At 37.7% G+C, this 25,245-nt stretch overlaps 4 protein-coding genes and 2 pseudogenes across 5 annotated transcripts; 5 read left to right on the forward strand and 1 right to left on the reverse strand.

Annotated features, from left to right (window-relative positions):
• Positions 1–1,125: 1,125 nt before the first annotated feature.
• On the forward strand, positions 1,126–5,096 carry LOC120190030 (annotated as a pseudogene).
• Positions 5,097–6,584: 1,488 nt separating this feature from the next.
• Positions 6,585–8,835, reverse strand: LOC120190336 (BEL1-like homeodomain protein 11). Its single transcript, XM_039193427.1, has 4 exons — positions 7,640–8,835; positions 7,152–7,531; positions 7,010–7,070; positions 6,585–6,908 (listed from the first exon to the last, which is right to left on the reverse strand). The coding sequence occupies exons 1-4, from the start codon at positions 8,417–8,419 to the stop codon at positions 6,750–6,752; spliced, it is 1,380 nt and encodes a 459-aa protein (XP_039049358.1). The 5' UTR covers positions 8,420–8,835; the 3' UTR covers positions 6,585–6,749.
• Positions 8,836–10,572: 1,737 nt separating this feature from the next.
• On the forward strand, positions 10,573–14,482 carry LOC120190202 (annotated as a pseudogene).
• Positions 14,483–15,244: 762 nt separating this feature from the next.
• Positions 15,245–16,684, forward strand: LOC120190199 (peroxidase 9-like). Of its 2 annotated transcripts, XM_039193312.1 has the most exons (5): positions 15,252–15,352; positions 15,389–15,547; positions 15,693–15,884; positions 15,971–16,136; positions 16,232–16,684. In XM_039193312.1, the coding sequence occupies exons 1-5, from the start codon at positions 15,269–15,271 to the stop codon at positions 16,642–16,644; spliced, it is 1,014 nt and encodes a 337-aa protein (XP_039049243.1). In that variant the 5' UTR covers positions 15,252–15,268; the 3' UTR covers positions 16,645–16,684. The 2 variants fall into 2 exon arrangements, with proteins under 2 accessions (XP_039049242.1, XP_039049243.1); XM_039193311.1 differs by having other exon boundaries at positions 15,245–15,547; positions 16,232–16,681.
• A 588-nt stretch (positions 16,685–17,272) lies between these two features.
• LOC120190198 lies at positions 17,273–20,182 on the forward strand. The gene is made up of 6 exons (XM_039193310.1): positions 17,273–17,932; positions 18,022–18,293; positions 18,438–18,592; positions 19,055–19,317; positions 19,503–19,565; positions 19,689–20,182. Exons 1-6 carry the CDS (start codon positions 17,495–17,497, stop codon positions 19,944–19,946), a joined length of 1,449 nt encoding a protein of 482 aa, XP_039049241.1. The 5' UTR covers positions 17,273–17,494; the 3' UTR covers positions 19,947–20,182.
• Positions 20,183–21,750: 1,568 nt separating this feature from the next.
• On the forward strand, positions 21,751–25,072 carry LOC120190200 (26S proteasome regulatory subunit S10B homolog B-like). Its single transcript, XM_039193313.1, has 10 exons — positions 21,751–21,988; positions 22,524–22,643; positions 22,908–23,044; positions 23,142–23,303; positions 23,439–23,525; positions 23,615–23,701; positions 23,793–23,930; positions 24,380–24,571; positions 24,665–24,763; positions 24,907–25,072. Exons 1-10 carry the CDS (start codon positions 21,889–21,891, stop codon positions 24,979–24,981), a joined length of 1,197 nt encoding a protein of 398 aa, XP_039049244.1. The 5' UTR covers positions 21,751–21,888; the 3' UTR covers positions 24,982–25,072.
• Positions 25,073–25,245: the final 173 nt, after the last annotated feature.

A 25,245-nucleotide genomic window follows, 5' to 3' on the forward strand; every position in this document is an offset into this window, starting at 1 on the left:
AACAACTCAGTCGCCTCAATAAATATTCGTTTATCATCCGTGAATATTACACAAGTATCGCAAGCGATACATATCCCTTATTATATTTAAAAGCCAAAAACATTTTTTTGTAAAAAAAAGTCCTTTTAAAAAATCATAATAAATATACACTTAGTTAAGCATGCAGAACCGGGCGTGGTTAAATATTAAAGCATGGGCCATGCAAGTCAACATCGAATTTATTTGACACAAAGGTACGTTACTTGCTAGTAGCCACCCAGATTAATTCCAACAATATGGAAATTACATGATAGCAGAATGAAAATCGCATCTGAAAATCGGCAGATTCCCGTGAAGATTTTGGTTAACAAAACCGGAAAACTAAATTGATGAGCAGCAACACTCAAAACAATGAACACTTACGTGGGTAGGTGATGGTGATTTCAGTAATGGAGGTTCATAGTAGTAAAAAAATATGAGGTTTAAGAGTGATTTGCAAAAAATCTGATTGGATTATTACTACTATTATTATTTTGAAGTAGTCAAACATCATTATTGGTTGCAAACAGATAAGAGAAGAAGAGATGATAATTGATAACAATAATGAATTCACTAGATATGATGTACTTGTATATTATTGTACGATAAATCCCAAGTTACAAATGAGAGAATCTTATCCTTACTACTTAGTGGGGACTAATACTGGTATAGTCTACGTTAGCCGATTTGGTTTAGGGGCGATGCATGAGTCGGAACCGATTGGTAAGCAGCAGACAATGTGTGGAGTCGAATTGAGCAGCAGCACCCACGTGATCCATCCGATGCAGCGGACCCCATCCTGATACTCCGTATCCGAAGTGGACCACACACCCATTCCTCTTCCGAGGGGGGGCACCCCGCACCAGAAACCAGCCCCCCTCTCTTTCTTCCACACCACCTGTATTCCCACTCCTCTCACGTGAATGGCCTCGTGTCTCCTCCTCTGGCCCCCACATCACGCCACCCCTTCTGCCTTATAAATTCACATACATACACCCCCTCTATTATGCATCTCCTATACTCCACAACACATCTAATATCACACTCACCCCTCTACCCTCTATTTTCTTTCCACACAAATTCAGACGATTCCCCACCTTGCCTTTTCCCTTGACAACCCAGCATTTTTTTTATCTCACTTAACGTGAAAAGAAAGAAAGAAAAAGTACACGTGCATGTAGTAAGCGTTAATCTTTAATGTGTTATCTGGGCTTGCGTTAACTCTGCCACCAAAGATTTTGTTCCTTTCGCCGGTTCACTTCACTTTCATCCTTATCCACTCATCCCTTCAACAACTTTTTTCTCTTTTTTATATGTTCATTTCATTCTTCTAAACAAACCATTTATTGCGACACCCAAAACAAGGAGGGAGAAGAAACATTCATTGTTTCTTTGATATGGCAACTAAGCTCCTTTTAACCTTCGCTATTTGTAGATTGATTGTTACTGTGGGATTGACCTTGGACCCCACGGAACTTCTCCTCCTTGGAGTTGACGGTATACTCAGCGTTGACTCCACCGACGTTGAAACCGCTTCTCTCGATTTTGGCCGGGTGACACGAGCTGCGCCGCCGCTAGCTGTCTTGCATCCGGCTTCTGCTCAGGACATAGCTCAACTTATCAAAGCGGCCTACGGGTCAGGCTTCGGGTTCACCGTTTCGGCTAGGGGGCATGGGCATTCCATAGGAGGACAGGCTCAGACCGCAAACGGGGTGGTAGTTCAGATGAGTGGGTCGAAACGGGGACCAGGGAGGAAGCCACCACAGCCTCGGGTTTGGCCTCGAGAGAGGTACGTGGACGTGTGGGGTGGTGAGCTTTGGATAGATGTGCTGAGGAGTAGCCTAGAGTATGGACTCGCACCAAAATCATGGACTGATTACCTCTACCTTTCTGTTGGTGGAACGTTGTCAAATGCAGGAATTAGTGGACAAGCTTTCAACCATGGTCCACAAATTAGCAATGTCCATGAGCTTGATGTCGTTACAGGTTATTTATTATTTTATATATAATTAATATTTTAAAATAAATAATACATATTTTATTTTTATTTAAATCAAATTATCTGAGTGATAAAAAATAATAATGAAAACAATTTATTGATACCATGCATGATAAAAAAAATAACACTCATGTCAAACTTATCATTAACTTTTTCAGTGCGTTGTACAGCGGTGGATTTTGTCTTAATGTGGGCATCAAAACAATTTTCCTTTTGTTTCTCGCATGAAAATATGAAGTACTATTGAGTTAGTCTTGTCTAGACTCTTGAGCATCATGTACAGAAATGTTAGGTATAGTACGTGTGAGTCATTTATTGTTCTGTTTTATATTTTACAAAGTTTCTGAAACTATTCATTTTCGAGTGCTTTAGCATTAGTATTGCATTTGTATGTGGAGTGGTGTTTGAGCTTATATTTCTGGTGAACAGGCATGGGGGAGCTTTTTACATGCTCAACGGAACAAAACTCAGAGCTGTTTCATGCTGTGCTTGGCGGTTTAGGACAATTTGGAATTATCACCAGAGCTAGAATTTCTCTTGAGCCAGCTCCACAAAGGGTATCTCCTTATGTCTTTCAGCATTATTCATGTGGAAACTTTTTAACTTTTTTATAAAATGGCTTCTGGTTGGTTCAAGATTGCGACACAAAACTTTTGTAATATCCCAGTACTAGTTATTGTCAGAACCGAAGAGGAAAAGTACTCCTCATTCATGACCTAAGGGTCCATTTTCAGCCTTTTAATCCCATTTGAAACAGCTGTTGCTAAAAACCGGAAATCATTGTTGTTGATTTGTCGTTTTTACCTCTAACGTGGTATATACATATATATATATATATATATATATTTAAATTCACTGTAGGTGAGGTGGATCAGGGTACTGTATTCAAATTTCTCGGCTTTTACCAGGGACCAAGAATATCTGATTTCACTGCATGCAGAACCGGGTAGCCAAAAATTCGACTATGTTGAAGGTTTCGTGATTGTAGATGAAGGTCTCGTCAACAATTGGAGGTCATCCTTCTTTTCCCCTAGCAACCCTGTCAAAATATCTTCCCTTAAGTCTAATGGAGGTGTTTTGTATTGCTTGGAAATCACCAAGAACTACCATGAATCTATTGCTTCCACCATCGATAAGGTACGTATATGTATTTGCAACTGTTTTGGTTTGGTAGCAGCTTTTTTTAAGGTTATATCTTTTATGTTCTATTGTTTTAAAGATTCTTTTTTTTTTTTTTTTGGCTGGTGATTGAATTGCAGGAAGTAGAATCATTGTTGAAGAAATTAGATTTCATACCGGCAACTGTCTTTACAACAGATCTGTTGTATGTGGATTTCTTGGACCGGGTGCACAAGGCGGAGTTGAAGCTCCGATCCAAGGGTTTATGGGAGGTTCCGCACCCATGGTTAAACCTTTTGTTCCCAAATCAAAGATCGACGATTTCGACAAGGGAGTCTTCAAGGGTATTTTGGGTAATAAAACAAGTGGGCCAATTCTCATCTATCCGATGAACAAAGACAAGTAAAAATTTCGACAATGCACTTGTTATCAAATATCCCATGCATGAAACATGCATACATGTTACCACATCTTCAGTTCTTATGGCCCCACTCTTACCACCATAGCTTAGGTCATGACTCATGATGCATCATTAGGTTGATGTCACCCGTCTATTTCGAAGAAAACCTTTTCACACTAATATTAACTTAATTGCACCGAGCCACTGCTACATAGTATGAATATATATACAGTGAAGATAATACCCTTGCTGCTGAATAATTGAGAAAAATCCTGGCATCTAGCTTTCACCTTTCAATTCTAGGATTCATCATTGACCATCCACAATCATCGCCAACCAAGGTCGCATTCTGAAAAGGATAGTTATCGACTTTATTAGGTAAATCCGTGGTTCCACTTCTACATGTTCTACAGTGTGCGTAGAACAGAAGATGAAGGGGAGAGAGAGAGAGAGAAGAAAAAAATCAGCTAGTACCATGAGTATTTCAATCAGGGTGGTCTCGACATAGAATCATGACACATTAACACCAGCGATTCGATCAGAAAGGGAAACACTTGGGGAACATGCAGATTCTTTCAAGTCCAAAGGCCAACATATGAATGTTTTTAGTGTAGAAAGAAACCCACCCAGGATGCGTCATAGATGAACAATTTATTTTTGTGATATAGTTGAACAATTTAGCTCATCTGTTGACGGCATGGAACCCAACAAATCGATTGTCATGAAAATATGATGATCCAAGTGTGGAAGATTATGCTGTAAGAAGATCTTCTCACGGGTACCCACTGATGGGAAGTATCCATGTCTTTGTTTGGAAGTAGTTCCAGAAACATGGCCGTTAGTACAGGTTAACGACCAATAACCTTGCGATGGCTGGGTCCATTTGATTCGTTCAAAACCATCAAATCTCAACTAACACAAATAATGCTCCCAAAACATTACATGTGTTCTTTTTTCTTCTTCTTTTTACCATGCAAAAATGGTTTTGGCTGCATTTGGGGCTCATGCGTGCATGTATGTTGCAGATGGGACGATAGGAGCTCCGCGGTTACGCCGGATGAGGATGTGTTTTACCTGGTGGCATTGCTAAGATCAGCCTTGGATAATGGGGAGGAGATCCATAGCTTGGAGTACCTAACTAATCAGAACCGTCAGATTCTCAGATTCTGCGATGAGGCTGGGATCAAGGTCAAGCAGTACTTACCTCATTACGCTACACATGAGGAGTGGATGGACCACTTTGGCAATAAGTGGGATAGGTTCTATCAAATGAAAATGAAATTTGACCCAAGGCACATTTTGGCTTCAGGCCAACAGATTTTCACACCAACCTTTCCTTCCTCTTTGAAGATGCTGGCTTCATGACGATGAACGATATTGATAATAAAAAAACTAAGCTAGTAACAGATATTAACGTACAGTACAGACCTAGGAATATTCTTCTTCTTTTTGTACATAAGAATGGTGGTAAAAGGACAAGAGAGAAATGATGATATTAAGGTTTACAAAATTGAACAAAGATTAGGAAGGGTGCATTTGAGATTTTGCTTTCGGGGGCGGAATTTGATACGAAGAGTGGAAAGATAAGGACTGATTGGGATATTTGCAGGCCACATGTGATGTTATTCTAATTGGTGCTCCACCGTCCCAACTGATTGCCTTCCGCTTCTTGGCACAGCTGGTTCCAATTTCGTCCGCAGTGAATTGTCGATTTGCTGTTTTTACCCTTTTCTTTTAGACCTGTAAATATAAAACTAGTTGGGTAATTAATAATAAAAATAAGTTTCAGATGGATGACCTAGACTACAGAATAGTACATGATCTTCAATCATCTTTATTTTGGGATATCCCTCTAGTAGCAGGATGCACTTGATTCCAAAGCCTTTGTCGCGTTCCCAGGGCACACTTGCAAGCACAAACAGTATTTGCAACATAATATCAGGGAAAAAAAACTTGTAAGCAGTAGCAATTCGTAAGACATGATCATTGAGCAGATAATGGGACTTTTAAAATGGCATGATCAGTTTGTTTTTCCCCCTCAACAAAAACAGAAAGGAAAGAGAACGAAACGAACATTGAAGTGGAAGTAAATATACTTGCAGATAGATTTAAGTGTGTGAAAAAGGATTGTGAAATAGGCTAGCACTTGAACTTCCCAATTTTTTTCAAGCAATAAGTTATAGTGGAGGGGGTAACTTGTGCTTAGCTTTTATACTTTTGAGGTATCAATATATAATTATTCCAATCTCATTACATTAAAGTTATAAGCAATAAGCATATAGTGGTTGTCACAGCATGATTGGCAATTGATTTGACCCCTGCCTCAATTCTTTGCAAAGTTTCTCAAGGTAAGTGAGTATAATTTTCTTTCCCCGTGATGTTACTTGGGCCACCAATTCAAGTATCTAACCGCCTGCAATGCGCATCATACTCAATTATTTTGATAAAATAATTTGCACAAATAGACTTAGATAGATTCGATAAAAATGCATATGCATTGAAAGAAATCATTACTAGATAAAGACTTGGCCACTGGATGGATCAGAGTTCCAAACTGATGCAAGTTCAATTGCCAGAACCGTTCAAATAATGTCATGTCCAAGAGCAGATGGCCAGGGCCTGACCTTTTCAGAAGTAGGTCCCAACCCAACTTAGCCATCTTATACGGCCTGAACTTTACAGAATACGATCCAAGCCCAATCGAGACCCTTATAGTACGACGTATACAGCTCTGGCTATTGTAAAAGTGTAGATATAGAGAAGGGCAGAAGGCCGTAACCCTTGTTAAATAATGTTAATGAAATGTCAAACAGGGGAAGACAGCCAGATTCAATCATGTCAGCTTTGCACTTGAAAGCCAAGAGAGTTGTGAGAAAGTAGCATTAATACCCTACACTTATCTGTACCATCAATTAAATTAAACACCTTCCTAGTACAAACTGATTTTGTGTCTTCATTTCTATCAAATTTTCTTGTACTAAAGCTTTAGTTTTCTGTTACAACAAGCACAAAATTCAGCCGCCTGAATTCTATATCGTGCCATGAGAATAATAAGAGAGCTTAATTCCACAGTTCAACTATTAGGCTTCAAAAACTGTATTTCAAGTCTAGTGAGTGTCACATCAAATCTTGGAAGATCATTTGTGAACGATTGGATTAGCTAAGAGTGCAGGTTACAAAATCAATCTGTCTAAACAGATGCTTGCTATTCCTTCAGTCCTCAGCTTGATCAATGGTTCCTTCCCTGACAATGGAACTGTTGGCAAATGAAGAATCGGAGTCTTGAGAAGAGTCTGCAATCTCCTCTCTGTACATTTCTTCTATCATAGGCTTCCACAGTCGAACTCGAGCATTTATAAACCAGTTTGATATCTGAGTCGACAATAAATAACAAACACCCAATATCGACATTAACATGAATAATCATCAATTGAGCATATTGCAAATATATACATGTATATAAGGGATCATACTTGATTCTTGGTCAGGCCTGTCTGTGATGCCAACATTAGCTTCTCTGAGTCTGTTGGATAACTATTAAGAACCATGCAACAAAATGGTATTAATGTTACATTGTCTCAATGCAGAAGCGTTTTAACTCAAATCTGTACTTACGGGTGAAGGAAGTGTTCGAAAAGCCAAGAGCGAAGGATTGCTACAGAGGTTTCTGGCAATCCTCTAATGGGCCTCCAAGCTTGCCTTTGGCTAGGGATAATTCCAAGTTGTTGAAGAGACTGTCGGTTCTGCCTAGAATCTCTATCAAACAAGCTATGTTGCGATAACCCCGCGTTGGTTCTCGGTAAATCATGCAAAAACTTTCTTCTGGTGACATTTATTTGAGATACTATGGCATCTCTTAGATTGCCAAAATGCCTGGACATTGCTTGCAGTGCCAAAGCAGTATACGACATTGCTGCTCCAAAACCAGCTATGGATTCAAATGATGAAACCACTTCTTCCATTTGCTGGTAGTATTTCTCGTACCTGAGTTCAACCTGAAAGCGAAACAATATCGAATTCATGAATTAAAGTTCAAGTAATTTTTGAGTCGAAACAGAAGTAAACACGACAGAATATCCAACAACGCCATGCAAACGACTAACCTCCTCCAGTAATCCAATTAGCTTTGCGAGCCCAACTCGGAGCTCGTGCTTTTCAGGCAGTTGTATCTCATTACTGCAGAATTCTGCTTTTAATTCAGAGGAAAGTCTTGAAGTTTCTCTCCTGTCACCTTTATATAACTTCCTAAAGAAATTTTCATCGACATTTTTGCCACCAATATTGACAACTTCATCTAGAAGGGACTCAGTTGGCTTTAGATACCTCGAATTAACAATAGCAGTGGCAAAAGATTCTGACCCATACGAAGTCGAAAAAGGTCGGTGCAGTGAGGTGGAAGCCGAAGCATATGTGTTAGCAGTGAAAGAGTAATCATCATCCCTTGCATTACACCTTCCAGGATTACAAACTTCTCTATCTTCTGCCTCCGAAAGCAAGTAACTAGAACTTGCAATACCAAAATTTAAGGAAGGACCAAGCATGTGAGAACCCACAGGCAGTGAGAGCCTTTGATTTTGGTGGTTGGCCTCGTTAGCTGCTCCAAGTAGGTCCATAAAGTGTCTGGTCTGGCTAATCTCCGATTCCTTTGTTACAATGGGAGCTGGAAGGAGATCCATTGATCTGGACATTCTTTCGCCAAGAGAATGAATGCTGGGCAATAAACCGAGGGACTGGGGAAATGTGTTGTGGTTGCTTCTCAAACTGGAGCCATAAGCATCAAAATGTTGGCCTCCGAATTGGTTTTGGCTATTAATAGAATCCGAGACGATAAAATGGTGTAGAAAGCTGGAAGTTGGATTTGGAGGTGAATCTCGAGAAACCATAGTGACAGAAATGGAAGCCTAAGGTTTTGAAAGTTGCTAAATCGCCTAGTTAATTGGCATTCAAATGCGAGGAGAGGAGCAGTGAGTCACCGAGTGAACTAAAATTATTGAGCCAGACATAAACATACGGAAAGTAAAAGAAAAGGCAACCCACCGTTCCACGTGAAAAGCATTAAAAGCGGGTCATGATAAGACTCAGCTTGAAACAAGGTCAATATATTCATCAACAGATGACAAAGAACATATATAAAAGTTGGCCGGCATTAAACACAGGGTCACCTGAAGTATTGGGTTACAGAGCTGAAATGGAAAAATATGTACTGACTGAGATCTAAAACGCTACAAGCCATGCGATCAGAAGAATCACTTGCCGTAAGCAAGATAACAGCCAGGGTAGTTCCTTAATTTCCTTGAAAAGCAAAGCAGGAGAGAGGGAGAGGGGAAATGCCGTAAAAGCATGGATGGAATGAAGGAATTGTATTTACTGAAAACCAGACAAAGAAAGAAACTAATGAGCATTTGTAAGGATAGACTAATTTAAGGTACTAATAATAAAGCCAAAAAGATAATCGATGAGCACAAAATATGGATGTGAAAGCAATCAATCAACGAAGCATCAATCTTGATGTGTAAAACTGCAACAAATGCTAATAATGCTTTAGAGGAAAACAATGACTTTTTTACCTTACTTACCAGGGGGAAAAGTGAACAGGTCTAATACTAAGCAGCCAAAAGCTATTACACCTATAGATACATAGACCTCTGCTAATTATTCAAAAAGGCAGAGCTAATTGGCTGAGGAGAAATGAATAAGATGTCAGGGAAGGATGGTCCCAAACTTCTTCCCTGACGATAAAACAACAAGCAAAGGCATCAATCCTTCAGCTTTATTGCCTGCAGTTACATTTCTTTGGGAAACTCAAAAGTATTCTGAGCTCAAAAACAGTGTAACCTCTCTCTCAGTCTCTCTCTCGCCTAGTCACACAAGGTGAGCCACCCATATGTTAAATTCTTCTGTGCATTGCGTCGTTGTAATCTGAAAAAGGTGGAGAAAAAGTAGTCTGTCTTTTGCACACTACTACCTTTAAGATTGTTTACTTGTTAATCTGCAAATAGTAAAACCTGTAGGAATATCAAACCTTTTTTTGTTATTAGCCGTTGTAGTCATGTGTAGAGATGTTGAAAAGACGGACAAAACCACAATTTTTCGAGGACGTGCAGGATTTCTTTTAACCAAAAAAGGCTTGTATTTGAATTTGGTTTGGTGAGGTGATAAGATCCATTTCTGGGTGTGGTGTGATCTTTTGGGCTGGTCTGTTTCTTGTATGTTCTCAGTAATGATTGTAACTTTGTTCCTTTGGCTTCCTTCAGTTGTCGTCCTCTGGTTCCGTAGCACCGTAGTTTTCTGGACATGATCAAATGCCCACACCCACCACCTTTCATACTACTTTTAAGTTAAAGCTTGCATAATCTGAGATGTTAAGGCTGCATGTATTATGGCCTTGACCTTAAAGGTTAAACACCATGGACAGCTCTCCCACTCTAGTTGATTAAAATTTGTAATCACGCAGTAAGTTACTGCAGTCATCTTAATCAGTGCTGACTTAACCCGAAAATGAGCATTCAATCAAAAAGTACGTAGACATCAAATATGAATCTATGATGAAATGGTGGGATCCTGGCCAATGGGTCATAGGAATACAAAGGAAGATAGAAAATGTAAGTAAACATGTTTGAAGCTCGACTTCATTCAGATTGCAGGTAGAAAATGAGTATTGAGTTGTTTAGAAAGATATACATATAGGACAGAGATAATATATGAACCCATCACAGTCAGGCCAACGTAGAAAAAGAACGTTGTCCTCCTGTTTTTGTAACTTAGATTAGCATCTGCGAGTGTGACCCTTCAATAACTGACAGATTGAACAAACAGCATTAATGGCGCCTGGTAATGGTGCCATGCTTACCCCGTTAGGAAAAAAGTCCAAGCAGAATACTAATGTTAACGAAATGGGCCGAAATTAGGTCTGTTAAAAGAATTGTTCACTCTGGTTGGGCTACAATTCAGCGCACTGAGTCCAGACTAAACATATCTGAAAATCGGGGCAATAACGAACCGCGATAAACCACATAATAAAAGGGAAATGTTTTAAAATTGAAGATTGCAGGAGTAACAGTTTCGGCACGGAGAAATTACTGCAATTCCAGCAAAAGGATTTTACGATGAGCTTATGTTTTTGCTCTCTTATTTCTCCTTCACCCTTAATTTTCGAGGCCAATTTTCCATGGAATTTGAATCTTAACCGCTCTAGTGGCCCTCTCAGTTTTTCTACTCTTAATAGTAACGGGAGTATTGTTGCGAGGGTTGCTCAACGAGGATACGAAGTGGATAGTGTTTCGTTACAAAGTCCGATAATCGAGGCCGAGGGGAAAGAGGAAGTGGTTGATAAACACGTTAATGGAGTCGTCGTCACTAAACCGGTGGAAGATACTCCGAAACCCGTAAGATTTAGGAAGAAGAGAGACGACGATGATGATAGTGATGATGAAAGCTTTGAGGAGAGGTTCAAGCTACGAAACGGCAAGGATGTAAAATATTTGGATTTTATCAGTTCAATTTTTGAATTATTAATCAATTTAATTTTTAACTTCTTTGAAGGTTTTTGAAGAAAAAGCTTTTTTAGTGGGCGTGGAGCGAAAAGGTGAAATATCAGACTCGTTTGCTATCGAGGAGTCCCTTAAAGAGCTGGCTCAGCTAGCCGACACTGCTGGGCTTATGGTCGTCGGTTCTGCTTATCAAAAGTAGAGTTTTATCGATTAAATCGATTTGCGTTTTCATACTTTAAGCTGAAATCGTCCGACTGTATTTTTGCCTTGAAGGTTGGCTTCTCCCAACCCGAGGACATACATAGGATCGGGGAAGGTTGCATAAATTAAGAGCGCAATCCGTGCTTTTGAGGTTGAGACTGTAATATTTGATGATGAGCTTTCACCAGGGTAAGGTTTGTAATAATTTTCTTAGTTTCAACCTTTATATAAAAATCTATCTTAGCTTAGAATATTTTTAATGGAGGAAGTATCATTTGAGATGTCAATTGCTTGGACCTTATGAAATTGACATGAAACCATCATTATTTTAGATTTGATCTCATCTGGGTGTATAATTGGATCTCAGACAGTTGCGCAATTTGGAGAAGGCCTTTGGTGGGGATGTTAGAGTTTGTGATCGGACTGCTCTAATCCTGGATATCTTCAATCAGCGAGCTGCAACACATGAAGAAGCTTTACAGGCAAGTTCTTATTGTATAATAAAAACTGGGAGGTTATGGACATAACTGATATTAGATTGAAATTGTTAAAATATTTTTGTAATGAAGATGGGAAAAAGAAGAATAATCTATACATATGTTACTCAAATTATGGGTCCTTTTCTAGGTTGCATTGGCTCAAATGGAATACCAATTGCCACGTCTTACTAAAATGTGGACTCACCTTAAGCGTCAAGCTGGAGGCAAGGTGAAGGGTATTGGTGAGAAACAAATTGAAGTGGACAAACGTATCTTTCGTGCTCAAGTGAGCAACAATTTCTGTTTCCCAGTATTTTGTAGACAAAAATCTTCTGCTAGAGGAACTCAAACTTGTCCAGAGAATAGGATTTATGATGGTTGCAGTTTGGTTCCTTTCTCTAATGCTTAAACTCTGAACTTGTTCCCATGCACTAACTTACGTGCTTTGCTAGATTGGAGTTCTTAAATAAGAGCTTGAATCTGTCAGAAAACATCGAAAGCAATATAGAAACCACCGGTTTTCTGTTCCTGTTCCTGTAGTATCATTGGTAAGAACTTAGCCTGATTCATTTTTTTTCCTTAAATACAAGGACACTTTTATTTTGTTAGTTTATGTTTCTGGACATATTATCCATTTGAAATCATTATAGGTTGGGTACACAAATGCTGGAAAGAGTACACTTTTAAATCATTTGACTGGAGCTAATGTTCTTTCTGAGGACCGACTCTTTGCAACCCTTGATCCTGCAACAAGAAGGGTTCAGGTCTGTCAAATAAACTTGCAACCCTATCGTTATACCTTGCTTTCAAGCTAACCTGTTCTTAATGGAATTGTGTCATTTAAACTGAAATAAAGTTTTCCAGCAATAGCTATAAGTTTTCTCTATCTATGAACATAAAATTTCTATGTTGTGCCATTCTTGATACTTCTATTCACAATGACTGCTTTTTTCATTCTCAAACTTAGAGCAGAATTCTACTAGCTACTTCGTTTTGGTAGAAAAGAATTGAGAGCTTGAAGAAGTCATGTGATTTAGATCTATGAATGTTAATTTTATAAATCTGTGTACAAATACATTCTTCCTGGTCAAAATTTTCTTGTTTGTATCTGGTATTGAAATGAGTTTGTGCTGTGTTATCTATGATCTCTATCGGTAACAAGGGATACTTGCTTCTTTTCTTTGTGTACTTTTCCAGATGAAAAATGGAAGTGGATTTCTTCTTACAGACACTGTTGGTTTCATCCAAAAGTTGCCAACTACTCTGGTAATGCTTCTCAAATTTTGGACATGTTTATGTTATCAGGAGCTCCTTCAATCATGTATCAAAGAGTGTGCCTTCAAATTTCAAACTACTTTATGTGCAATTATTTCAATTTGAAAGATGTTACCCTTGAATCTTAATACCAAGTTTATATTGAGTGGAGCCCCGAAAATCATTTCAGCTCTGCATTCATGCAGGTTGCTGCTTTCAGAGCTACATTGGAGGAGATATCTGGGTCTTCTCTTCTAGTGCATGAGTTGGACATCAGGTATAATATTTCAATAAACTATTTTTAGTTTTTTTTTCCTTCTCAAATTATCAACTAACACTGTTCCCTGTGAATTTCAGCCATCCCCTTGCGGAGCAGCAGATAGATGCTGTGGAAAAAGTTCTAGCAGAACTAAATGTGTCTGAAATTCCAAAATTAATGGTCTGGAACAAGGTAATGAATACATTTTCCATCTCTGAGTTACTAAGAATTGAAACTTGCAAAATAAACAATTTTACCTTTTCCTCGCATCTTATTATACTTGTGATTTTAGAACTTCGTGCATACTCAATACATCTGCATAAAACCTTTTTGTTGCTTAATCACATATGGTGCCATGCAGTCTATCTTACCTCAGCATGCTCATACTATTTGTTTTCATAATTCCCTTTTAGCTATTTATTTGAAATTTGATAATTTACTTTTACACGAAGTTTTTGCTTTTAGATACCAACTATTCATAGTGATCATAAAATGTGTTCAATATTCTGCATTGTGTTTTATGAACCATGCATGGAAAAGAGATTTGATTGCTTACTGAACTACACACGTATGGCGGGTTGATAGGGTTAGTGATCCACAAACACTCAAGTTGGAAGCAGAGAGAAGAGAAGATGTGTGTATTGTATATCTGCTGTGACTGGCGAGGGCTTACAGGAACTCTGCAATGCTGTGCAGGAAAAACTGAAGGTAATAATTAATTGTCTGTATTTCAAAAATATTTTAATACATGGTGGTTGATTCTATGTATTCATGAATTGAATTCTGTTTTACTAGTGTGTAATGCTATTTTTTAATAGGATTCTATGGTTCCAGTGGAAGCTCTTCTTAGTACCATACATCAGGTTGGAATGGTGGAGAAAACTGTAAGTATTAACTGAATGTTAAACTAATGTAGTTTGCAGTCATTATAAAGAAAAATATTATTGCTGTTGTTTTCTTATGTATCTTTCCCTTTTGCAGGAATATACCGGGAATGGGATGCTTGTCAAGGCATTTGTCCCTCTTCGTTTAGCTAGGCTGCTTACCCCAATGAGACAACTGTGTAAATCGTAACTTCAACTCTCTCCAATGTAACCTTTGAATAGATCGTGTTAAATTCGATGAGTTTTCAGGTGATTTGAAGATAGGTGGATTTTCAGTGCAGCACTGCCTGAATACCAGTGTATATAGAAAACCCGCTTTGTTATTCTTAAAGATGTAACTGACCTTGACGGCAATAATGGAATTCTAGTTTTTATCCCAGAAGACGGTGTCAGTATTCTGTGTGAACTCAGGGTGCCGGATTACGAGACCTCGAAGCACCTACATAACCATCAAATATTGAATAAAACGGGGGTTCATACTCCGTACTTTGTTTTGTAATAGGACGAAAAACAGCAAGTCCAAAGTCAAGTCGAAGGAAGCCATCTTTAGTTGCCACCGTAAGTAGATGAATGTGAAAGCTAAGTAGCTTGGGAGCAGATTAACCACTCGGATTTGTGAAAGGGTCAAACTCGGACGAAATCTTTCCTCTTTTAAATCCCTTGTTTCTTCTAAGGGCTACTTATTAAGGCATCTTGAATATTTTGAATTTTTATACAATGTTCAAATTATTAGACTCATTTCCACCTCTGTCGACAATAAACGATACAAACCATGATTATGGGGAAAAATATGAGCACACTATGAATATATAAATATTTTAAAAATTATTATAAAACTATGCTATATACTCTATCGTTAAATGTTGCGTTTGATAAGATTAGGCTTAGGCAAGGGTAGCTAAGTTAGCGAAGTTAATCCTTACTATATAAAATACGAAGGAAGAGCTGGTAAACCAGAAGCACTGCCACCACTCCATTTGCAGTTGCTTACATTTCATGTGACAAAAAGAAGCGTCAAGACAAATGGACGCAGTCCTGGCTATCAGTATTAGGTGTTTTTCAGGAAGGATTTGGTGAGAGGAGCAGTTGATTTAATCGTTACAGCCCAATATAAATTCCATTGCCATCCAATGACCACATATCCAAAGACTTGCACAAATTACCAATGGCTTTTCTGAAAGTTGCTCTTCGCATCTTAATAACAGCTTTCCTGTCAGCCACAGTATCCCTGGCTCACCCTGGTTTGGGTTTTGGCTGGGGAATCGGTGGTTCGCCAGGCGGCCAATTTGGTGCACCCCCGTTCGGCCTTTTCCCACAGTTCTATCAGTTTTCATGCCCTCAAGCTGACGACATTGTCATGTCAATACTAAAGAAGGCCATTGCAAAAGAGCCTAGGATGGCTGCCTCCTTGCTAAGGCTTCATTTCCACGATTGTTTCTCGCAGGTCACTTGATTCTTCCTATTCATTTAATTCAGACGCAAACAATTTTGCCCACAGAAGTTGGCTTGAGCTGAGAAATAATGTTTAAAATAACCATCTTTCAGTTGCTAAAACTATCGTAAAATTTCCACCTCTATATATCTTACAGGGCTGTGATGCATCCATACTGTTGGACGACAGTGCGACCATAGCCAGTGAAAAGAATGCACTACCAAACAGGAACTCCATTAGAGGTTTTCAGGTGATCGATGAGATCAAAGCTAAACTAGAAGAAGCATGTCCCCAAACTGTTTCTTGCGCCGACATACTCGCAATGGCTGCTCGTGGCTCCACTGTATTGGTGAGTGGTAACCGTGCAAACCAATTCAGCATTACTTCTTTTTCTTTTACTCCTATTTTAGGTAACCACGATTGATGCCAAAACAGAGCGGTGGACCATCTTGGGAGCTTCCCCTTGGAAGGAGGGATTCAAAGACTGCAAGCCTCAGCTCCTCCAACAAAAATATCCCACCACCAAACTCCACACTTCAGAACCTGATAACATTGTTCCAACGTCAAGGTCTCGATGAAGTCGACCTCGTTGCTCTCTCAGGTCAACCGTTCGTCCACATTCTCAGACCATAACATAAAATCGTCTTCTTACCGCAATGTTTTACTCGTTTTCAACATGTAATAATAATGTTTCAGGAGGACATACCATCGGTGTAGCCAGGTGTGCAACCTTCAAGCAGAGACTATACAATCAAAACGGAAACAACTTGCCAGACCTAACATTAGAAAATTCCTATTACAATGGCTTGAAATCTGTGTGTCCGAAGTCTGGTGGTGACAACAACATTTCACCATTGGATTTTGGGTCCCCGGTAAAATTCGACAACCTTTACTTCAAGCTCATTTTGTGGGGAAAAGGACTGCTGAATTCGGATCAAGTGCTTCTGACAGGGAATGTTGGGAATACCATGAAATTGGTTAAAGCTTACGCAGAGGATGAGAATCTCTTCTTCAAACAATTTGCAAAGTCAATGATTAAGATGGGAAACATTAGTCCTCTAACTGGTTTTAAGGGGGAAGTCAGGAAGAATTGTCGCGTAGTTAATTAGGACATTAGTTCAGGTATCCGGTATGTCGATGTCGTGTCTAATAGTTAATTATATTGCTTAATTGCAAGAGTGGCTTGGGTACCAGTCCTTTAATTACATTTAGAAGAAGTCGTCGAGGATGTAACCTTTTTAATGTTTGAAGAATGAATCAAGGTTTTATTATTACAATAAATTAAGTAGATTCGTGTTTCGAGTTTTCTTTTATTGATTTCAATTCTGAATTTGATCATTCCATCTTAATTCAATATTAAATAAACATATAAATTTAAATTATTAATTTTCGTTAGTTGATAATATAAATTATTGAATAATTGGTTTTTGTTAACTCTTTTATATACAAATCTTCAAGATTCTGATTTTCAAGTCAACGATTGAATGAGAATATTTAACAATGTTACCCATTGAACTAGCTTACTAGTTTCATGGGGGATGAGAATTAAATTATTATAAACTAAAGAGAGTAATTTCTCAATTTCGTAGAATAGAGGGACAAAATTCATAGTTAGGCCCACATTATTCATACATGTTATGGAGAAATATCCAGCTCAGTAGAAGTCGGATAGAGATAAATCTAATAGCCCAATAAAGCTGGATGTTATAAAATGGCAAAACCTAAACTGAAAGCCCGCAAAACTTAACGTCCGACGACAGCAGGGCCGAGCTGGGCTCATGGTTTTGGTCGACGCGCTTCTTCATCCAGATCCAGTGAAGCGAATGAGCAAATCATGTATCCTCGAATCACACAGTGTAATAATTGTAATTTCTCAAAACTGTTCTCGTAAGTCCCTACTGGTGTTTATTTATAGATCAAAGCAGTAGCAAATTAGTGAAGCTAGCAGTATTTGGAAGAATGGGAAGGCAATCGAGCGTTTGGATTACAAGCCAGCAGAAAAAGAGATGGCCACTGATGATTCTATTACTCCTTTCTCTATCAACGCTGATAGCCTTCCTCATCAGATCCACCTTCGATTCTTGCAGCAACAGTTCTAGTAACAATGTCAGTCATTTCGTCCGGGAAGGACAAGAAGAAGAAGTGGACACCTACAATGAAGTTAACCGCAATGATGAAGCACCGACTCCAAATCCTCTCGATTTCATGAAGTCAAAACTCGTTCTCTTAGTCTCTCACGAACTTTCCCTTTCCGGCGGGCCTTTATTGTTAATGGAGCTGGCATTTCTGCTAAGAGGAGTTGGCGCCGACGTTGTTTGGGTAACTAACCAGAAACCAACCGAATCTGATGACATCGTTTATAGTTTAGAACACAAGATGCTGGATCGAGGAGTTCAGGTAATTCTTTATTTTTTTTATTTCTTAGTTTTGTTCCTTCTCCAACACAAATATTGTGCTAAACTTTTGGGTTTTCCTACACTTGTCAGGTTTTCTCTGCCAGAGGTCAGGAAGCCGTGGACACTGCTCTTAAGGCTGATTTGGTAGTTTTGAACACTGCAGTTGCTGGAAAGTGGCTGGATGCTGTTCTTAAAGAACATGTTGCTGATGTTCTTCCAAAGGTTCTCTGGTGGATTCATGAAATGCGAGGACATTACTTCAAACTAGAATATGTTAAGCACCTCCCTTTTGTTGGAGGTGCCATGATTGATTCACATATCACAACAATTTACTGGAAAAACCGGACAAAGGAACGATTAGGGTAATAATTTTTAATGCTACAGTTACAATGCTTGTGGGATATGTGGATTGTAGGATTTACATACACCTATAACTTAAATCTATGTTTCAATTTATTTTTAGTTGTTTTTGGTTGTTTGTTCTAATTTTACAATTTATTTTACAGCATTAAAATGCCTGAAACATATGTTGTTCACTTGGGAAATAGCAAGGAACTAATGGAAGTGGCTGAAAATAAAGTTGCCAAGAGGATTCTCCGTGAGCATGTTCGTGAATCTCTTGGAGTGCGAAGTGAAGATCTAGTCTTTGCTCTTATAAATAGTATGTACTCTTTTTATGCATTATGAATCGAACACAAACCTGCATCCTAGTTTGATTTTGTGGTCTAAAGTTGAAAATAGTGATTACGTGGATGAATGTTTCTGATCTGAATCGAAGTTGAAATTCTAGTTGATTGTGGTTCAAACTTCAAAGTAGTAATTGTTGCCTTTCTGAGAATTAATTGCGTGGATGATATTAATATCTAATGCTCTTCCCCCTTGCATAGAGTTTCTAGCAACTTTGTTTCCATGAGTCCATTGTTTCTTCATTTTCAATGAATTGCGGTTTATATGTTAGAGCTTCGATCAGTTGCCAATTTCTTCCTCCATTTTCCTTAGTACCACATCTCTTGTTGCCTTCTGTTCATGTCCTTGTAAATACTTTTGTGTTTGAAAGATGCTATGTTCATCCGTTATGATTCTAGCCTGCTTTACTAATTGAACATCTTCTGAGCACCAACAGGTGTTTCCCGAGGGAAGGGCCAGGACCTTTTTCTTCGTTCATTTCATGAAAGTTTGAAGTTGATCCTAGAGAAAAAACTACAGGTGCCAGCAATTCATGCAGTCATAGTGGGAAGTGACATGAATGCTCAGACAAAGTTTGAAACGGAACTACGTAACTTTGTATCGGAGAATAATATTCAGGGTCGATTGCACTTTGTTAATAAAACCCTGACTGTAGCTCCCTATCTGGCTTCTATTGATGTTCTTGTTCAAAATTCTCAGGTATTATCTGAATAACTATGTTGTTTATTTGTGTTGCAAACACTGCTGATTATGGATTATGGTACCATTGACTCATATTTTGTACTATATAGCTTTCAATTGTGTTCCCATTGCCTGAAATCATTAAAATATTATGCCTTGGTTTTGCTTTGCTGCCTAAGCTTACAAGTTGTTGTCACATTTAGGCCCGGGGAGAGTGTTTCGGAAGGATAACAATAGAAGCTATGGCCTTTCAGCTTCCTGTCCTGGTATGCCCTGTGGTATTTAATAGGATTTATGTTTTTCACAATCTAATACTTCTCGTTCTTTTTCATTTTAGCAAAGCAATGTAATCACATTTATTTTCTTTCATTGGTTACTATATTATTCAGGGCACTGCAGCCGGTGGCACCACAGAGATAGTGGTAAACGGGACAACAGGCTTGTTGCATCCTGCTGGCAAAGAAGGTGTGATGCCCCTCGCAAATAACATTGTGAAACTAGCAACAAATGTAGAGAAGAGGCTGACAATGGGGAAGAAAGGATATGAAAGGGTGAAAGAAAGGTTTTTAGAGCATCACATGTCTGAAAGAATCGCTAAGGTTCTGAAGGAAGTACTGCAAAAGGCAAAACGCTACTCTGATTCTTAAAAACTTTGCCGCAGTTCAGTGCCTTCATCGTCCAGTCGTGTCTTTCAACATTCTGCTTTTTTTGTGACTCCTAAATTGGTACCATTTTCAAGTACAATAGATATTCAAGTTATGGTGCCATTTTTCATTCTTTTTACGTTTAAATTTATTCTTTTCTACAATGAGGGTTGTAATCAAGAAAAAAAAATACTTGTGACTTAAATTGGCTCGATTCAAAATTCCAAATATACTGTTATATATTGCGAGTTTATGATTCCTTCCATCACACTTCTCTTTACTCGAGTCGAGTTGTAACGTCGCAGACATCCGTCATGGGGGGTCGGGATAAGTTATGGGAATTCAACTTTAATGGACAATTTTCAACTCGAGAAGCATATAAGTGCTCGCAGTAGTCTCTCATGCCAACTCCACTAGAGGTATGATTCCCTGCAAGATATTGTTAAAAGTTAAAGCTTCCCTGTAAGCTTCTGCTCTTTTCATGAAAGTTTTTGAGTTCATGTTTTGTAGTGCAAACTGAGTTGAATGAAGAGGTCTCAGGGTTAACACGGTCCCCCTTATGACAACACGAAGCTGAAGATATGGATTGTTTATTTTTCGACATGCACTATGGCTCGGATGCTATGATTTGGAAGCGGGATAGGGAGACAATTGAATTGAACAAAAATATAATCTATTTATTTTAGTCACCAATTATTTTTCTTTTCAAAATCATACTATTTAAGATGTTAAAAGTTTTTTTATATCAATGTAGATGCTTAACGTTTTTAAAGTTACTATTTAAGATGTTTGATCGTTAATAATTGTTACAAAAAATTATGTAATCTAATCAATGCTTAATATGTAGCATTTTTTTAATTTTATTAAAAATATTAAAAATATATCAAAATATATTTAGTTACAGATGGATCAAATGGGATATTAATAATTAATTTTAATGTACGATAACATTCTCTTAATAATAGATAAAGATGCTTAATGGTGCAGTGTATATTTTATAATAAATTTAATATTTATTTTATAATTTTTAAAATTATAATATTAAAAAATTACATTAGAAAAAACCTAGTAATATATATACACACACAATATTTTAAATTAATTGCTTTAAACTATCATATTAAAAGAAATTCCAAAGTATATGAATTGTTAATTTAGAGGATGTAAGATCTTTGAGTTAGGATTTGAATTGTTGATTTGGAAGGTGTAAGATCTTTTGGTTATGATCTTTATTGTTAATGTTGATTACATATATTTTTGGGTAAAATACATAAATTGGTTGAGTCATTCGACTATTAAAAGTTATAAAATTATTTTCTGACTATAAGAAGTTGTTTTTAGAGTCCTTCGACTATTAAAAGTTACAAAATGATATCCGACTATTCATTATGTTCCAAACTAGTTCTTTTCCGTTAAAAAAATTGATGAGGGTCTGAGTTGGAAGTTAATCTACTGAATGAGATATGATAAAATTTGATCTCATAATCTCAAACGACTATTATGTCTCATTCAACATGTTAACGTCTAGCTTAAATAATTGTTAATTATGTAATAAGAAAATGATGAGTTTGAAACATAATGAATACTCAGATGATTATAACTTTTAATAGTTCAAAAACTCAAGAAAGCAATTTCCTATAGTTAAGAGATTATTTTATAACGTTTAATAGTTAAAAGATTTAATAAAAAAATATTTTATAATAGGGGATCATTTGAATATCTTACCTTATATATATATTATTTTTTATAAGTTGTCGGTGTTAAATATTCTAGTCGTATTTAAGAGTGAATTTTCTGATGGTTTAAAATACACATATATACACCCGTAGAGATTACAAACAGCAGCCAGCTCGCACAACCCCTTACTAAAGAAACCTTGGAAAGCCCAAACACAAAGTTTTCGTCAAAATCAAATCTCTTCGAACTCCGACCAGAGATTGAGACAATGAGCGACGGAGAAGACGCCGTTGGACGCCGTAATGCTGTCGCGGAGTACCGCAAGAAACTCCTTCAACAAAAAGAGTATGAATCTAGGGTTCGAGCAGGTGTCCTCCCGCCTCATTTTATAATCCTTACCATCTAACCCTAATTGGGGTCACTTTTCTCTTCTAATCGGGCCCCCGCTTTTTTTTTCTTTTTTTTTTTTGCGCTTGAATTGTTATTATTTTTTATTTTCCCATTTTACGATTTAGAATTTGGGTTTTTTCTTCTTCGCATGGTTACATCAGCACCTTTTTTTTATTTGCAAATAGTGCTTCTTTGGAAGTTCAATTCATTTGTAGTGACAGCTTGAGTAGGTACAATTTGGCGACACACTTTATGCTTTGATTGAGCTGTAATAAATAACTACTAGGTTTTTAACTGAAACTATGTTTTTCAGTGTCTTCGACTTAGGCTGATGATTGGGTTTTGTTTATATTGTTGATGAAATTGATATTTCGGCTTTCTGTGAAAATAAAGGAGGCATAAGAAACAAAAGAAAAGAATGCTTGTAGCCTTTGGCTACTTAAAGGTGTAAACAAAAGAATAGAATGCTTGTAGCCTTTGGCTACTTGGTTTTTGACTTGTTTGAATGTTTAGCTAGGGAGAATCTGAGAGCTGCTAAGAAGGAGTTTAACAAAACAGAAGATGATTTGAAGTCTCTTCAGAGTGTCGGGCAGATCATTGGGGAAGTTCTCAGGCCTCTTGATAACGAACGCTGTAACTACTTATTCCCCCTCTCTTCTATTGCTGATTTCAATACATTAGTCCAAGTAGCTAAGGATTTTCCATATTTGTATTCGGAGTGTATAAAGTTTATATAATTATTCTTATTTATAAAATTGCAGTCTGACATCTGAGCTTTTGCATTTGAATTTTAGGCTGTTTTTCATTTCATTTTTCTTTAGAATTGATTGCAACTTCCTATCAAAAAAAAAAGAATTGATTGTAACCACAAAATTGGATGTTTATATGACATTCCAGTGATTGTTAAAGCAAGCAGTGGCCCTCGTTATGTCGTTGGTTGCCGCAGCAAAGTTGACAAGGAGAAGCTAACTTCTGGAACTAGAGTAGTTCTTGATATGACAACTCTTACAATAATGCGGGCCCTTCCACGCGAGGTACGTATTGGCATCCTGATTAGTCAATTGTATTTATGATATAAAAGCAAGTTTTCTTTGCAGATATCTGAAATTATGTTACATCTTTGGCTCACAGGTTGATCCGGTTGTTTACAATATGTTGCACGAAGACCCTGGTAATGTCAGCTACTCGGCTGTTGGTGGTTTATCTGATCAAATTCGAGAGCTGAGGGAATCTATTGAGCTCCCTCTCATGAATCCTGAACTTTTCCTTAGAGTTGGGATTAAACCTCCCAAGGTGATTATTGCTTCCTGTTTCCATTGATTCCTGTATTTCAGTGGGTATGCTTTTGTGTGTGTTGACAGGTGAAACATGCTGTGGTGAAGTGATATATGGTTGAGGGTCATCTTAATTTTCTTGTTTTCTTTGCAGGGTGTCCTCCTCTATGGACCTCCTGGTACAGGCAAGACATTGCTAGCCAGAGCAATAGCAAGTAATATCGATGCCAACTTCTTAAAGGTCGGTATTTTTTTACCTGCGACTTACCTTGGTGGTTTTCTCATCGTGTCCTTGAATGATTATATTTTACCTTTTTCATCTGAGTTCAGGTTGTTTCAAGTGCAATAATTGACAAGTACATAGGAGAAAGTGCAAGGCTGATACGAGAAATGTTTGGATATGCTCGTGATCACCAAGTGAGAGCCTGGAGTTATGAATGTTTGCTTTTATGCTTCTTTGTATCTGTTAATGCCATTCTTATGTTTGTTTGTTTGTTTCTTTTTTCAGCCTTGCATCATTTTTATGGATGAGATTGATGCCATTGGTGGGCGCCGTTTTAGTGAGGGTACAAGTGCTGACCGTGAAATACAGAGAACACTGATGGAGTTACTTAACCAGCTTGACGGGTTTGATTCACTCGGGAAGGTACACAATTTGGTCATAAACATAGTTCGAGATTGTAAATTTGTAATCTAAAGCAGAAATTCTGCATGCCATAGTTTATAATCTTCATATTTTGTATGGTTAGCTCACCAAGTGAATAAAGAGTGGCGTATCCTGTTAGCTTGTTTTTGTAAAACTTCCAAGTGCCTTTGGTCATTGTTTTATCCTGTGTGGTTTATATTCCATTTTACCTACTGCAGAATAATAAAATCTCTTTATGATCCTTGGAAAACAGGCCTACCACTTGATATCATCAAGTGTGTGCCTGGGGGAATTAATTATATGTTTCCTTTTTCTAAAAAAACATTAATGCATTTATGAACTGGAACTCAAATTTCTCTTATTGCATCATTCATTGCTGCCTCGTACTCAGGTTTGTTTTTATGCTCTCGAACCCGAAATTATTATCAATTTAAAATTGTTTCATGTAGGTTAAAATGATCATGGCTACAAACAGACCTGATGTTCTAGATCCTGCACTTCTTCGCCCTGGACGGCTAGACCGAAAGATAGAGATTCCATTACCAAATGAGCAATCAAGAATGGAAATCCTCAAGATTCATGCCGCTGGCATTGCCAAGCATGGTGAGATTGACTATGAGGCTGTTGTCAAACTTGCTGAGGTTAGTCAAAACTCAAAAGTGTGGCTTGTTTCTTTTTCATGGCTGTAACCATAATCACTAATATGATTGTTGTAACCATGGACATTGATGTAGGGTTTTAATGGTGCTGATCTACGAAATGTTTGCACAGAAGCTGGAATGTCAGCAATTCGTGCAGAACGTGATTATGTCATCCATGAAGATTTCATGAAGGTATATTTAACCATGAAATTTGAATATTGTCATTTCATTTTGGCTTATGTGCACCAGAACTATCTGGAATGGATAATTTCAAAAAAAAAAGAGAGGATTAATTGCTAATGATGTGGGGTTGCTTCTATGTGATTAAATTGCAGGCGGTAAGAAAATTGAATGAGGCCAAGAAACTGGAATCGAGTGCACATTACAGCACTGATTTTGGGAAAGAATAGTGATTCTGTTTTTGAAGCCATGGAGTACGGGGCAGTGCATTATATTTTCGCTGTCCGCTAATATTTGCTCAGCTTAAATGTTCGCCTTGTGTATTTAACATTTCTTTAATTTCGGAATGTTGTTGCGAAATTGATATCATCTTTTAAAAGTTTATTTTCAGAAATACGACTCATTTATAAATTCTGCTGGAGACAAAAGCATGTTTTTGAAAAGTATTTTCAGTAATATGTGCTTTTTCTATTAAATAATGTCGAATTATTGGT

The sequence above is a fragment of the Hibiscus syriacus genome, unplaced genomic scaffold (genome assembly GCF_006381635.1).
Source record: "Hibiscus syriacus cultivar Baekdansim isolate YM2019G1 unplaced genomic scaffold, ASM638163v2 tig00116962_pilon, whole genome shotgun sequence".
In the NCBI taxonomy this organism is placed as follows: Eukaryota; Viridiplantae; Streptophyta; class Magnoliopsida; order Malvales; family Malvaceae; genus Hibiscus; species Hibiscus syriacus.

Coding starts and splice junctions, on each gene's coding strand:
- LOC120190198 (XM_039193310.1), top strand. CDS start 17,495: ATGGGAAGGCAATCGAGCGTTTGGATTACAAGCCAGCAGAAAAAGAGA. Junction 18,593..19,054: donor AGTCTTTGCTCTTATAAATA/GTATGTACTCTT, acceptor GAGCACCAACAG/GTGTTTCCCGAGGGAAGGGC. Junction 19,566..19,688: donor CCTTTCAGCTTCCTGTCCTG/GTATGCCCTGTG, acceptor TATATTATTCAG/GGCACTGCAGCCGGTGGCAC.
- LOC120190336 (XM_039193427.1), bottom strand. CDS start 8,419: ATGGTTTCTCGAGATTCACCTCCAAATCCAACTTCCAGCTTTCTACAC. Junction 7,532..7,639: donor TAATTGGATTACTGGAGGAG/GTTAGTCGTTTG, acceptor TTTCGCTTTCAG/GTTGAACTCAGGTACGAGAA. Junction 7,071..7,151: donor TTCGAACACTTCCTTCACCC/GTAAGTACAGAT, acceptor GGTTCTTAATAG/TTATCCAACAGACTCAGAGA.
- LOC120190200 (XM_039193313.1), top strand. CDS start 21,889: ATGAGCGACGGAGAAGACGCCGTTGGACGCCGTAATGCTGTCGCGGAG. Junction 23,526..23,614: donor TCGATGCCAACTTCTTAAAG/GTCGGTATTTTT, acceptor ATCTGAGTTCAG/GTTGTTTCAAGTGCAATAAT. Junction 23,702..23,792: donor GATATGCTCGTGATCACCAA/GTGAGAGCCTGG, acceptor TTCTTTTTTCAG/CCTTGCATCATTTTTATGGA.
- LOC120190199 (XM_039193311.1), top strand. CDS start 15,269: ATGGCTTTTCTGAAAGTTGCTCTTCGCATCTTAATAACAGCTTTCCTG. Junction 15,548..15,692: donor TCCACGATTGTTTCTCGCAG/GTCACTTGATTC, acceptor TATATCTTACAG/GGCTGTGATGCATCCATACT. Junction 16,137..16,231: donor CGACCTCGTTGCTCTCTCAG/GTCAACCGTTCG, acceptor ATAATGTTTCAG/GAGGACATACCATCGGTGTA.